Source organism: Rhododendron vialii, chromosome 3a (assembly GCF_030253575.1).
Source record: "Rhododendron vialii isolate Sample 1 chromosome 3a, ASM3025357v1".
In the NCBI taxonomy this organism is placed as follows: Eukaryota; Viridiplantae; Streptophyta; class Magnoliopsida; order Ericales; family Ericaceae; genus Rhododendron; species Rhododendron vialii.
Genome location: NC_080559.1, coordinates 5,328,154 through 5,343,629, shown reverse-complemented (window position 1 = coordinate 5,343,629; position 15,476 = coordinate 5,328,154). Strand labels below are relative to the sequence as shown.

Here is a 15,476-nt window from a genome sequence, read left to right as displayed (position 1 = left end):
AATCTCATTTTTCGATGCAAATCAAATGGTCTGGATAACGTGACAAGTTTGGCGATTGTGAAAATTAATGTCAAATTTGGCACTAAGAATAACATTACCAAAATTTGGCATTGATGTTGGTACACGAGCAGAGAAGCATTTGCGATTCTTATTGTTAAATTCTAACTTTGGCATGAGCTATCGCGATTCTTCACTTTAGTGTTGATGGTGTACCGATATTATGCCACAAATGGAGGAACATATATATAGACGAGTTTGAGCTCCAACTTTGACTCATTTTGGCTGGAGAGCCAACAAAAAAGGAAAATGATATTGGCACTCCAAAAATTGATAGACACTCGAAAAAATAAAGGAAAGTGGCTTTGAAGTTACATTGATTTTGAAGTGCCTGCATCAATTTTTGGAGTGCCAATATCATTTTCCACAATAAAATGTCCAATTTGGAACCTCATCGATATGCCAACCAAAGATAAAATATTGAAATCATTACAATTTATATCTAAGGAAATTGGGGAGCCTGCTGTCCCGAAGGGAAACAGATCTCAGTCGCCCATTTGTTCATAACTGAGACTAAATATGACCCGTCCATTGCCAAAATGGACACTTCGGATGGAGTTAGCACACATGCTGACGTGTGTCCCCAGGTTCATGCCTAAGAGGCAAAAACGAAATTTTAGTGAAACTAGAGGGACTTTTTTTCTGAAAATCAACCCATCACTACGTCACAGTGATGACTAAACCACAGTCAATGACATAGTAAACCCTGGGGTTTATTAAGTCAACCATGGTTTGGCCATACTCCTGCTACAGTCAAACCCCATCTCGGTTCTAGTACAATAGCATCGTTTGCGTCCGTACACGTCTGCTGACGCGTGTCCCCAAACAACGCGGTTCCTTCCTCCCCACTCACCGCCCTATTTATTATCCCTCCACCACCTTCCTCCCTCCCTCCTCTCTCATCCACTCTCTCTCTCTCTTCTCTATTTCTTCCTCACCTCTCTCTCACTCTCTCATCTCTGCTTCGGTCCACCATTTGTGGACTTATCATTGGACTCCCAACTCCACTAAGAAATTTCGCTCACATCTCTTATCCATTCCTTTCCTCACCCATTTCTCTCAAAAAAAATCAAACAAAACCCACCATAGATTTTTCGTTTTTTTTAGTAATTGGGGTGTCTGACCAGTTTACGCGAAACAAACAGGAGATTTAATTGAGTGGGTACAGTAATTAATATCTGGATGGCGTCCTCGGACAATTTGGCGAGCATCGAGCAGTGGACGTTCCGAACGGCATTTGCCGACTCGTGGATCTCCGAAGCCTTCGCGCGCGACACCGAAACCCTGACCAAGGCCTTGCAGAAATCGCTGTCCAACAACGTCTCCGCCACCGCGGACGGCGGAGGCGCGGCGGCGATCTCTTCCTTCTTCAACCCGCCGCCGGAGATTCCGATGACGATCAGGACACAGCTTAACGGTGGGGGTTCGGGATCCGATCCGGAGACGCCGGCGTCGGCGAAGCGGCGGATCTCGATTCCGGTCAACGGGGGCGGGAGGGCGGGGACGAAGCGGAAGTCGAGGGCGTCGAAGAGGACGACGACGACGTTTATCACGGCAGATCCGGCGAATTTCCGGCAGATGGTGCAGCAGGTGACCGGAGTCAGATTCCCCGGCGGAAACTTGCAGGTTCCGGCGCCGATGCTGTTGAAGCCGGAGCCGCAGCGGCCGAGCGTCAACCGCGCGCTGCAGGGACAGGGGTGCTTGCCCACTCTCGACACGTCAGCTTTTCTACTCGACCACCAGCACATCCACCGACAACAGGTCTTGCCTCCCTCCGCCGCCGCCGCGTCGGTGGCGCAGCCGCCTCTCTCCGCTGCCGCGTCCACGCCCGATTTCGCAGACTTCGACTCGTTTTCGAGCTTTCCCACCCTCGAGTCGTGGAAAGTGATGTAGTAGTTTACTATTCTCCTTTGTTCGTCAGGAAAAATCACACGTTCGGTTCACAAAACGAGAATTTAAAAATAATGTACTTTTTAATCACAAAATATCTTGAAAAGTTTTCGCAGGTGACCAGATATTATCTGAGCCATTGCGTAAACTTTTTAAGTTACACGAAACACCTTGAGTGTTTTTTTCTCATAAAAGTACATTACGCTTTTAAGTTATCAATTTGCGGACCGATAGATCATTTTTCTTGGGGACGGAGGGAGTACGAATTTTGTAAGAAGAAGCGCTAATCCCTGTTGTTTTTTTAATTGGTTCTGATGGAAATTGCTAGGGGAGGGAGGATATGTAGGATTGGGTCCATGGGGATATTTGTGTCAATATTTGGGAGGGCGTGTTTGGTTAGGAATCTGATTTGTACTATTTTGGATTGGATTGGGGGGGGTATATTTTACTATTATTATGTGGTTCATGTAGTTGGGGACTAGGGAGGGTGGTTGTACTTATGGTGTTTGACTTTGGCTATGGTATAATAATAATAATATTGGATGGCTACACAATTTTTATCAAGTTTTGTTTGGATTTTAGTTAGTATGTTTTTTCCTCATGTACCTATCTATAGTTGTGTTTTTGTCCATGTCCTACATTCCTCTCTACCCATGTGGTGGGGGCGACTCCAGAGTCTAGATGAGCTCCTCCCTATATGCACCGTTTTCCTTGGTGTTTCTCTAAAATTTTGTAAGACGGGTTTTTCGGAGCGAGGACGACTATTCAAATCGTTTATCTCGAAGGATGGAGCAACAACTCAAATAGTTCATCTCGGAGGATGGAGTGAGGACGGCAATTCAAATCGTTCATGTCGACAGATAAAATAGAAAAATATGTTTGCAACGAAACTGATGGGAAATTAAAGTTCATTACAGTTAATGAATGAGGTGTCGTTTCACTTTCTTTTTAAATTTTGTTTTTCAAAAAGAAGGTAATTTTAAATTCAAATATAATAAAAAATAATTTTTTAATTTTTTTTTGCACCGTTTAAAAGATCTCAATGAAATCTATCAAACAATATTCATATTGGTAGGAAAATTATTTGCGTAAGCACATAATTTTTGTACTTGAAATTACATTCTTTTTCTAAAAGTTCATTTTTGGAGAAACTGAAACGAAGCCTGACTATGTATGTTGGTGGCAAAAGCTATGGAGAGAGCGATTATAGGCAGAGTTTCAGGCCGGAGTGGATTTTTGCACTCGCTAGTCGAAGTTTTAGCCAACCTCAGGCATGATTTTATAGTGTCTATTGGAGATGTTAGGGATTGTAATGAATTTTCATGAGGCCTTTTTTTTAGATCTCTTTACTCCCGATTCAAACGACTCATCCTATAGATCACGTCGAGTCCTTTTTATAAAAAAAAAAACTACTCCTTCCGTCCCTTTTTTTGTGTCCAGTATTCCATTTTGAGCTGTTCCTTAATAAGTGTCCATTTTGTAAAGTTAGGAGGGGTAAAAGTTGGTATATTGTCTATTTTGTCCCTAAAAGTAGATTTTATTTTGAAAAGTTAGTGAGTAAAAGTGTAATGATGATGGGTAAGTAGGGAAAGTGGAGGAAAAAGTTGATGTGAAATGTGTAATAATGATGTCTTTTTAATAAGTTGGAGTTACGAAGCAGGACACTTAAAAAGGGACGGAAGGAGTAAGTTAATGTACAGGATGAATACAGTATTAGTTTTGTGGGACTGACACAATTGCACTGTCATGGAAAAAAAATTAAATTGCAGTCATGGAATCTTTAATAGTCAAGATTTTTTGTTTTCTTTTTATGGTCAAGATTGCTAGAACTGACTCTTGAGTCCTCGCCCCTCTCTCTCTCTCTCACCTGTACTCACCCCTTACTTCTCTCGCCCATTTGCTTTTTCATGTGTCAAAAATCATATTTATGATTTGCAACCAGTATTACTTTTATTTATTTATTTATCTATATAATGCTGAGTGTCCCGTCCAAACTTGCATGCACCTTGGATTAATTCTTACAATTTCTTCCACAACCGTTTCATTTGCCTCCCCGTGAGGGTGAGATAATCTTTAGAGTTGGGAGCCGGGACAAAAAAAATCAAACCTGAGATAAGATGGATCGAACCCCTTGTATGCTTGCGTGTGGAGGTGAGACGGCCCTTAGAGTAGGGGCCAGGGGCAAGAAAAATCAAACCCGAAACCTTAGGATGGAGTGAATTCCTAAGTCTCGATCCATAACAAAATAATCAAATTTAAAAATAAAACCTCGTTTCACCAACCATAAAAGTCTAACTAATTTATTTCCGTATGCATCTGCAGTCTTCATCCTCTATGCAATTGACTGGGCACGTCAATTATCATTGACTAGCACCGTCAATGGAGTACAAAAGAATATATTCTTTTATGTCTGTGATATATTTATTCATAAAATAGAAAAACTCGATCTTAGCCAAAAAGCCGGGAAAGGTATATCTATAACATCATAATAATATAGAAAAACTTGAAGTAACAAAATAAAACAAGTTTGAACATAGTTTTGTGTCCTTAGTGTTTAGCGGATCAGTGCTCTGTTCTCTAGGTCTTTTCGTTGGTCTTCACTCGTCGCCGGTGCTCTTCATCTCATGGTTATAGCACAATCGTACTTTTCTTGTTATGTTAACCAAGTTCTTACGCCCACCCCCCCAAAAAAAAAAAAAAAAAGGATTTAAAAAAAAACAAGTTTGAACACTTTAAGGTGTACCTAACCATCTACTATAATGGAATTCCAATTTTGTTTAATTATTGTAAAGTGCAAGCCTTATTCGAGGAAAAGGAAAAAAATACAATAGTGTATTGTAAGGACCAAGATTCCAAGTAATGACCGGAGCAGGCCGACACAGGCCAGGATTGACTAGAATAGCCCAACTTTTAGCCGATACGGATCACCAAGTTATGTGTCTCGTTTTAGTAGCGGTACAATAAGGAATTTGACGACTTTGCTTGCCAAAATGCTCCGTCAAATGATATAGATCACTAAGCTATGTGTCTCGTTTTAGTGGCGGTGCAATAAAGAATTGACGGCTTTGCTTGCCAACATGCTCCGTCAAATGCAATGGAACTTTCCGTACAGAAAAAAGGAAGAGGGAAGAAAGAAGAGAAGGTGATCATAACTGATCAACAGAAACCCAACTTACAAAACCCCTGCGGCTTACATTTCAAGTTCATTGACTTCAAACACCAGAAAAAAGAAATTCATGCGAAAACCTTACCAAAACCAAGCGTTCGAATTTAAGCACTAATTTCCGATCAAGGGAAAAAAAAGAGAGAGAGAGTAAGCACTACTTAGATGTGCAGGTTTAGATTTCTGGGTTGGAAGACTTGGAGCAAAATCGAAACTTGAGTCAGCGCAAAAAGGATTGATCTGGCCGCGAAATAGAGTTAGCTGCAGTCCTGCATGTCATATCCAATAATACGGGAAATGATTCTGAGGTATTTATATACTAGAACATTTTCTGCTCTACAAAGTTAAAACTAGAATGAATTTCAAACAAACAAAGAAAAATGGTTAGCGGTCCACCTTTGATATAAAGCTAAAATAAAACGAATTTCGAACAAACTTTTCACAAGACGTATAAGTCCATCCAAAGACTATCAGCAATGCAAAATGGGACGACGTATTGGAGAGATGGTGTGTCGGGAAAGTTACTGTTGACTTCAACAACTGGGCTTGAGTCTCTGCTCATTTGACCGTGGTGGTTTGAATCGTTTGCCTATCAATCGAGGAAGCGAGAGAAGAGAGAATAGATTGTTCGCCAATCGAGTCGAGGAAGAGAGAGAATATGCAAATAGTGGATTTTAGGCTAACTTCCCCTTAATTCAGTAGAATTAAATTACTCCACACAACCCTCGTCCAAATACGAGTTCCAGTAAATGAACACTGGAGGCTGAACAGACACATTCCAAAATAGAAAGGTGGAGTGAAAGAGTAGCTACATATTCTTTTCAATTGTGGCCACTAATTGTGGTATTTTCTGTTTTTTGTCTGTTCAGATTATCAACAAAACACAAGCATTAAAGGATTCTCAAACCCCAATACAGCCTCAGTAAAAGAGTTTGTTAGCTGCAGTAAGTTTATTCTTTCATAAACATACCTATTTCCGAAGCACCTCTTTGTGGGCTTTATACGAGAGAATCACGTTCCAGACCACAGCAACGACATTAGCAGCAAGGACCTACAAAATTAATCCATGAGAGATGAATTGACAATTTGATATCGTATGGTAAAACCGTTAAAGGATAACCAGAAAAAAGTAGAGACAAAAAGCGCATTCAGTAACCACACTTCATATGCTAAGATAAGTAAACTCAGCAAGCTCAGCAAGGAGTGAGACATGTATATTCTAGGATGCTGAGACATTATCAGCAACAAAAACTAAAGTCAGAACTCAAGTGATTGCTCTTAAGGGATCATCAAGACATCACAAGGACCAAGGTCGGACTTAATTTGGCTCTCGACAATGATGCTTAGACCTCAACTCACCAGCCAACCTCAATCAGTAAGGGCCGCCGCCACAGGAATCAATAAGAAAACAAGTGCTAAGTTCAGATGAGCGAATAAACCAAAATGAAGGAAGAGACATTTCTCGCTCGGCACCGCACCGACTGTGAGTAACAGGCTCATATGATTGGGAAGAAGTTGTGAACTACCTATTTATGAGATCTTTCCATAGATTAAAAAACAGAATGCTAGATCACTAGATCAGAGTACAACTTCCTTTTTACTTTTGACAAATGACTAGATCAGTGGATTAAACTGGAGGGAAGGTCAAGAGTCTGCACGGCATTAGTTGAAATCGTCAACTATATTTTGTAGGTTTTTTCCCCCCAAATTGTGGTTTGCACTTGGCGTTTTCTGTAAGTCACTTCCGGAAAGCAGCATGTAGATAGTGGTAATAAAAATGGTAACCACAGCCACGTGTAGGACACTCATTTGGACAGCGTTACAGCAGTGTCCCCCATTTTCTCTTGAAGAATGTGCAGACTTGTAATGAGATTACTCCTATTGTTAAAAAAAACTTGCCTTGCAATTACAATTCTCATAACCCCCTGAACATATTTTGGATGCTACACGACTCAAATCTGGTTAGGACATGTGTTCGGAACATCTATAACCGAGATTTTGCTATTGGTACAGAGGAAAACAATCCTAAACTCCAAGTCCACCAGGATATTACCTCAAATATGTTTATCGAAGCTTGCATCACCTCTTGCTAACCACCCATGCTAGCCAACACAAAGAGCCGAAAATTGGATAGAAGCATATTAAATACGCCAGCTTACCATGAGGCAGCTCCTGCAACATCTACCATCACCTTGTGTTTATTGATAGTGTCAAGTCCTATAATACTGGTTAGGTTGTGATGTGACGCCTCGTCCTAGCACAAAGGCAACCATGCAAACAACATGCCAAGGAAACAATTCACAGCTTGGAAAAATGGCTAAGGTAAGAGCTGAAGCTCATGCATCCTTCCAGAGCCTGAGATTCAACCCAAGGAATTAAGGATATTTTCCCAGACCTTGGTTCCTCTCTTGATCCCCATGACAGATAAAATACATGCAGTCTAAATCTTAATGCAAATGTGTTTTCTCAAGGTTCCTGCTTAATCACTCCAACGCATGTTCACAACATATATATATTCACATCTTCCAAGTCTCTTGAGATATGCTTTTGAAGGGATGGCACGGCTCAACATCTGAAGGCAATGATAATTCTATATCTGGAACGAAAAGGAGCAATGTGGGTTACAATGCCCGAAGTACTCTTGTTACTGTTGAATAATTTTATCATTATTGTTGAGGTTGATCTCCAATGACATCCAAGCTTTGATCGGTTGAGCCATCTCCCATTGACGGTATAAGAATTCCTACCACATACATAATCCTAATGGTTCAGGTGTCTCTAATTAGACATAACCTTGATGATTGAGGAATCTGTCTTGTACTTGCAATCATTATGCATTAGGTCATAAACCAGTTCTTATTCTATTATTAAAATTACACTGTTACGTTGCAACAAGAAATTAAGTTTGTTTCTGTCATATGTACAACAGATTCTTTTACAAGATATGTAAATTTTCAAGTGCTATGGAGCCTAATGCAGATTCTGGAAGTGCAAAGTTCTTTATGCCATCCAAACCTGGAATTGTTGTGGTACAAATCGAAAGTTGAGGAATTGAAAAGGTATCCACAATTTCCAATTTGCAAGAACAGCAGAGAACCACTCCTACAAAACAGGAGGCCATCAACAAAATCAACAATTTTAACTTTGGGCACAGGACAAGTTTCTTCTAGCAGCATGCTTTCAAGAGATACAAAATTAGTAAAATATCAAAGGAAAAACAAGCATTTAGTACTACCTGTTGAAGCTTCGGCACCACATCTGATGGCCTCCCCTCAAGTGTTAATAATGAAGCCAGGAAAACTCCAATGAATATAGGAGCAAAGAGGAACTGCATCATGTTAGGTCAACTCCTCTCAGAACAATGAGTATCCATTATTTATTTATATTACTATATTAGATGTTCATATATCTACGTATATAGACTGCTCACTGTTTATGAATGTATATGCCAAGTTTTGGTAAAACATCATTCAGTTTCGTGCCAGAAAAGATTAAATGACAGAGAAACTCACCTGGTCAAGTACAAGGCGCGAGAAAGCACCTGACGCTCCTGACAATGGAACCAATCTACTCAAATACAAGTACCTACGATCATTTCAGGTTGGGTTAAAAGATTGATGCTATACTGACAACTGAAAATGAGAGAGGACCAGAAAAAAGGATGACAAAAAAACAGAGTAATCTTTGGAGTGGTCACACTCTTGGGGCTCAAACTACTACATTTGGAAATTGGAGGTCGTTAATATTCTCATTGCTCCGGACCACCTAAGAGTTGGGCCACGTTCAGGTTTTAAAACTCATAACCAAAAAGAAGAGCAAATATATGAACATTAAGTTCATTAACAAACAACGATCTGGCACCTGTGCTTTCTTACAAAAGCACTCTCTTCTTTCCAGTGTAAAACTGTTTGAATGAAAAACAATATCCAACTAAATCCAGCTAGTTACAGAACAAAGTAAGGAAAAATAAAATTGTCAGCAATGTTAAAGGAAATATGAGTTGGTTCTTGATCAAGTTTAAAGGATCAAATGACGGTTACAAAAACTATATCTACCAAAAAAGTTGTTCCCAAAGATTCATGCATCTTTCAATGTGGGCCACCAAGACGAAGCTAACTTTCAAATTTTGAACAAGAAGCTAGTGATGTTTCAGGGAAAAGTAACCATTCTAAGAGGGTGTGCTGTATTTTTCCAAGATCCAATTGTTGCAATTTTTGTACTATTGGGTGTCAGGAAAGGGTGGATCTTTCCCTTGAGAGAATTCCGGAGTCCAATCCAACAATGAGGATAAAAGCGCTGAGGCATTTAATTATCTGACTCGTTCCTTGCCATGCCCAAGTATACATCTTCAGCAAGCAAATGGGAACACCCATCGGCATATATTGGAATGTTGCACTATCATTAAACAGAAAGAAAAACATGTCCTTCTCTCTCGATGATGAAAGAATACTTGAAGAAGACAAGTAAACATGCACCATGTAGACATGCACCCCAATCATCAATTCATCATAAGGGACTCAGCCTTCGGTTCTTGGTATTGCATGTATTTTCTTTATTTGTTCGGTCTGGAATTTGACTTCGGTCCTGCCCTCTAGGTATATTCTTCCATTAAGCACTTATGTGTTGAAAAAATAATTCCTGATGCAGAACATATGTGGCAATTAGAGCTTTCATTCAGGTTTTTTCTAGCTGTATTACTGCCCTTAATTACTTTCTATTCATTTCTTTAAACTATTATGTAATTAGGAAATAAGGATAAAATTACCTTTTAGCATTTAGATAATTACGAAATAAAATAAGGATTATCTCCTTTCCGAATTAGGATTCCAGTTTTCTTTTCAGTTAGGGCTCTTAGCTTATTAAAAAGACCTTTGAGCATTGCAATCATTAGAGTTTGATTGATGCGAATTGAGTGAGTTTTAAGGTTGCTGCCTTGTGTTAGGGTTGTGGCCCATTTGTGCTACCCTTTTTCCTCTCCTCATCCCTCCATGTGCTGCATCAATTTCAGTTTCGGTATCGGAGCTTAGGCTCGGAGCTCATACCCCTCTCTTTTATTTCTGTCTGATCATGTGACTGTGGTCTTCATACAGCCTCACGTCATCGAGCTCATCACTACCATAGCTGCCATTGTCTACTCCACTGCAAATCGTCACCAGCAACCAGATTTTATCATTGAAAGATTCAGTGTTCCCGTCACTGGAAGATCTTCTGTTCACTTTGAATGAAAGATCATTGTTTCACAATCGCTGCTAGTCGCCACATTCCACTGTCATTGGAGTTTGACAGGAGATCTGGTGTTTGGTTTGAAAAGTCTTTTAAAGTGAAGGTGCCGCACAGTGGGTAAATATATAGTCAAATTTTCTAAATTATCAAGCTTCCTATGTTATACCCACTAGCCAGTAGCGGAACCAGATCTTAACCCAAATGCTTGACCCACTACCTTATAAACCTGGCCAACCTGCTAGTCTTTTAACTTAGCCCAAGCCATATCTATTTGGCCCAGAACGGTAAAAAAAAGCAAGATACGAAAAATGAAAGGCCACTTCAGCTCAATCTAACTAGAGTCAGCCCCGTAATAAAACCTGATGCATTTACCCGCACCAAAACCAAGCAACATTCGGACCCTATTTATCTTTAGTTCAAACGCAAAACAATTGCCAACCACAGTAGAACCCTGACCATTGTGATAGTTCTAATGTTTGAAACCATGGAAATAATGACACTAGTCACAATAACTGGAATCCACTAAAAAATTTCATACATACATTAGGCGTGCCAACATACTTTGAAAAATTGTCATTCATAGAGGATAGACAACGAATGCGGTATCGATATCTGTTTCACAAGAGAATGAAAAACTTCAGCATTAAATACACCCGCAACCCTATCTTCTTAAGGATGATACTGCTCCTCTCTCAAACTCTCAAAGTTGTTTGGTTCATATCCAAGTAAGCGGTTATCTTGATATGATTGGTCATGAGGTCATTCCATGCCTATTACACATGAATTAACTTGGTCGTACATAAATTGGAAATTTTAATGCACTTATAATGAAAAAGACAACGCCTTAACATTCCAATATGGTTCTGTGAAAGCTATTTTGGTAAGGTTTGCAACTCATGGGTCTCCTACCTCATACCTAGGCAAGAAATTCCCAAGAAGAATTCAGCTTCACATTAAGAAGAGCATTCTATTTCAGATTACTGGATCATAGATTCCAGTTGTAGTTGGATGCCATAGTGGTTGTCAATGAAGCTTGCTGAATGTGCTCGGGTGGATTTTTTCTTAGCTTTTGTATTGCATTAAGAGCAGCAAAGTCTATGTTTTCTCTTTTGTTTTGTTTATGCATAGTTATGTCCTTGCTCTAGGCCTTAGGTTTGTTATCTGTAATTATGTATGTTCATTTCTAGTGGACTCTGCTTGTATTTCTGTTTCTACATCACAAAGATTAATAAAAGGTCGATGTAAAAAGGAATCTGTACCCATTACCAGAAGTGCAATGTAGGACCCACCAAGACCAGCCCTAGCAGGGTGAATAAGAATGTCCTCTTCAGATCTAGTGATGGCACTTGATCAATCATTATCTGAGGCACAAATCTAGAGTGAGATTATGCAAGAAGTTAATAACTCACAGAAGCAAAGTAAAGAATGCACTGCTAAGCAGGAAACATGATCACTACGAATTCATAATCCAGAACAGCATTTCTCTCATCTGGTAAGTGAAAGCAAGATGAGTAATCAAATAATGTGACATAGGCATAGCACAAGGGGCGTAGCAAAAATTCAATCGAGGGGGGCAAATTAGGTGGCAGAACTTTTTATGAATGATTGTAAGAAAATGATTAAATCATTTAGTTTCTTCATAACGATATTCAGAAATTAGAAATATTACTCGCAAGATTCTAAATACCATGTCAATCTCGCGTGACATAATTATTGAAGGTATTGTTCAGTATTCAGTATGGTGTTTTTTTAGAACTTGGTGTATTCATAGTGAATATGGTTCATATATTTCACTAAAGCGTGAATACCTATATTTCCTTAATATGAATGACAATTGTAAGGAAAAAAACAATACAAATTTTTTGTTTGGGGTGGGGGGGGAGTATGTAGCTCTTCCCTACATATCTCATTTATATAAGAACAATGACAGTACTGATGAAATCCCCAATCAATGGAGGTTTGGGATGACAGACCTATCCTTTGGCAATATATGCACAAAGTGACTGCTCTTAGAAAGTTTTACCACTGAACTTGCGGCCCCCATACCTCCAAAAATCAAAGAACTCAAGTGACTAATGCCGTGGAATATATCTCAATCTAGGAATATAGTAGCATCATCCTACACCCAAAAGTCCATGCAGAATCTCCATTTTTGCCACATAAGTGTTGACTCGGTTGTAGAAAACAGTGGGTAGAATATGTTTTACCTCCTTCACGAAGCACTTCGCATCCCCGTGTTAGAATCTAAAACTAGTACAGGAACTGGAATGAAAGTACGCACTAAAAATACAACAAACTCCACCAATGGTAGCAGTTAAGGAAATTGAAAAAAAAATTTGCGCAGATAAAGAAAAGCCGATGAACACATCAGAAACATGGACCATCAAAGGAACTTGGGCAAACTGTACCTGACAGATTAAATCACCAATTAAAGTAAGCAATGCACCAGTCACAGCTTTCGTCAACACGGGATGCTTATCAAGTAGAGACAAGTACCTGAAGGAAAAAATCCAAGTAGGGACACAGCAGAAATTGTTTTCAATACCACAAAGAAATGTGGTGTACAGTAGACAATAATCATAACCGAAGCTTTTTTCTTTCTTGCCATCATACTTGTTACTTGCTAATGTACAAAAAATAGAATTCATTGGAAGGAGGACAAGAAGAAACAGAATATAGATTACAAATCAAATAACAAATAATGTCAAGGGAAATAAAACAAGAATAGCAATACAAGCATCCTAAATAACTGCAACCACGCTGTACATGGAAAGGTAATATGCCCAAATGCAGCACCAAAATAACAGAAAATATACATGAAAATCTAGAAATGGAGAATCATAGACAGTTAGAAGCTCTCTATACACATGCTATGTCGGGAATTACAGGCAGCATTTGACCAGATATCGAGTAGTTCAAACAATATCACCAAATGAACGATTCTAACTACAAATCCAACTAAAATATGCCAACAAACCAGGTCCACTTGGAGACACCAAGTGGTGTTGGTCGCATTTCCCCAAAGTAAAGATTCAATTCTTATGTTTTAAAAAAAAATGCCAACCACCGTGCAATGTCCGGTTCTGTCAGCTTCATTAGCAATTGGTTTCTAAAAAATATTGTTGCCAACCATTTTCCATTATAACTGAGTAAAGTCGTAGACTAAGATTATGTTGTGTTCTTTTCCTTATGCATTTTTTTTCTACGTCACAATTAACCATTTCTATCTTAGTCTTGGTACCTCCTAACACTCCCATGGAACATAAAGAAAATTTAGGACGTGCTTGGAAGTTGGAACACACGGTAATAAAAAATAAGGAAACGAAAACAAAAAAAATTTCCTTTGTTTTTTGCTATACACAGGTCCTTAATCCTCTATTATAACTGAGTAGACTAAGAGTATGTTGTGTTCTTTCCTACTTGGTTCAACATTTAGAAACAACTAGAAAGATATTGATAATTCAGTGAATCTCCTTCTCCCTATCATCAATTCCTTCTTCTTTCAATTCCTTTTTTCTTTCTTCATTCCATAATTTAGGTCATTGTTTTCTATCCTTTTCCCCTAAAACTACATAAGAGAAACAATAATGCTATAGACACAACAAGCGGGTGGTGTTGTGGTGGGTAAGAGAAACTATTCTACTTCATTTTTACGCAACACGAAAGTACGAAAAAATGGTTATCGTAATTCGGAGTCAAATTGATGCATAATAAAGAACAAATCTTTACCAGGAGAGTAAGGACCATTTACTACCGCCGCCGTCACCTTTGCCACTGCCACCTTTGCCACCGGAATTTCCGCCACCAGAACCCCCAAACCCTCCACTTCCGCCATCAGACACAGCTGAGACACGAAAATAATCACTGCCCAATAAACCATACCCAGTTCCCTTACAACCCATATCTTTAAACAAAGCCCAACGAGTATAAGAAACTGGTTGAGAGCAGAGTGAAGAAGAACAGCTCCTGAAACCACTTATCTGAAGTGGGTGTGGGGGAATTTTGGTCTGGTTAGAGATACGAGAAGTGGGTTTGAGTGAGTGGCTCATGAATCTGAAAAGGAGTGGAGATTTACGGGAAATGGTTACTGGGTTCGGTAACAATGCCATGGTTGGTGATTGCTCGAGGGTTTTTGGTGGTGGTGTCTGCCTCGCAAAGCGGCCAAGAAGATTTATGACGGGTTTATGGGTTGGAGAAGTTGTTATGCGTTGACGAAGGTGAGAGCTATAAAGCGCACTCGTGACTCAATACTCGAGAGGATGTGTACAAGCAAGCGTAAAAAGCTACGCAAGGTTCAAAAAGCGAGAGTCCGTCCTGGGACCACTGAGGTTATACCTGTCATTAAGATTTCGAAATTTTAGTTGAGGTACGTGGTGTGCGTAAACTGGTCCGAATATCTAATTATAAAAAATAGCGAATGGTTCGGGTTCTGTTTTTTAAGCACCTAAAAAGAAACAATAATTTTAACACCTCACCCATCTATATATCCACACTCATAATAAGTGTGGGTCTCATACATACTAAATGTATAGTATGTGCGGGCTCTACCCTTATTGCGGATGGAGGTATGTAACTTAGTATGTAATTGAATAATTTTAACACCCCACCCAGCTAATCCACACTCATAATAAGTGTGGGTCTCATACACACTGAATGTATAGTATGTGCGGGCTCTATCTTTACTGTGAATGGAGGTGTGTAACTTAATATGTAATTGAACGTGGTGATAAAATGATTGAAAAATTAAAAAATATTATTCTGGTTTGGGTTTGGTACCCACGAATCTGACTATAGGTACCTATCAAAAGGTAGCACAGACGGAATTGCGGGGCTCCCCACAAAGTTCCGCGTTCCACGATGTTCATTAACTTAGGATTAGTATCATTTTTAATGGTTTTGCGAAAAATATCTCAATCAAATAATTGTAAGGCTCCGTTCCAGAAATCTTCTTAAAAAATAAGCAGCTTATTTCAGATTTTCAAACTAAAAAATAATGTAAATGAAAAATAATTTTTTAATTTTTTTTGCATCGTATAAAAGATCTCAATGAGATCTTTCAAATAAGATCCATAGTGCATATTTTTAGATTTCAATAAGCCCTTCATTTTTTAACTTGAAATTGACTTTTTAAAAAATAAGGGCT

At 39.1% G+C, this 15,476-nt stretch overlaps 3 protein-coding genes across 4 annotated transcripts in view; 2 read left to right on the top strand and 1 right to left on the bottom strand.

Moving 5' to 3' along the window:
• The window catches only part of LOC131319163 (protein ROOT PRIMORDIUM DEFECTIVE 1), a 91,214-nt gene that overhangs the window by 19,549 nt on the left and 56,189 nt on the right, over positions 1 to 15,476 (top strand). The gene's annotated exons all lie outside the window — the stretch shown is intronic.
• On the top strand, positions 556 to 2,511 carry LOC131319167 (calmodulin-binding protein 25). Its single transcript, XM_058349319.1, has one exon. The coding sequence runs from the start codon at positions 1,240 to 1,242 to the stop codon at positions 1,948 to 1,950; it is 711 nt and encodes a 236-aa protein (XP_058205302.1). The 5' UTR covers positions 556 to 1,239; the 3' UTR covers positions 1,951 to 2,511.
• On the bottom strand, positions 5,077 to 14,595 carry LOC131319165 (protein sym-1). Of its 2 annotated transcripts, none has more exons than XM_058349315.1 (8): positions 14,063 to 14,595; positions 12,742 to 12,829; positions 11,600 to 11,694; positions 8,623 to 8,695; positions 8,346 to 8,438; positions 8,126 to 8,212; positions 6,081 to 6,161; positions 5,077 to 5,379 (listed from the first exon to the last, which is right to left on the bottom strand). In XM_058349315.1, exons 1-7 carry the CDS (start codon positions 14,440 to 14,442, stop codon positions 6,081 to 6,083), a joined length of 897 nt encoding a protein of 298 aa, XP_058205298.1. In that variant the 5' UTR covers positions 14,443 to 14,595; the 3' UTR covers positions 5,077 to 5,379. The 2 variants fall into 2 exon arrangements, with proteins under 2 accessions (XP_058205298.1, XP_058205299.1); XM_058349316.1 differs by having other exon boundaries at positions 5,077 to 5,371; positions 14,063 to 14,593.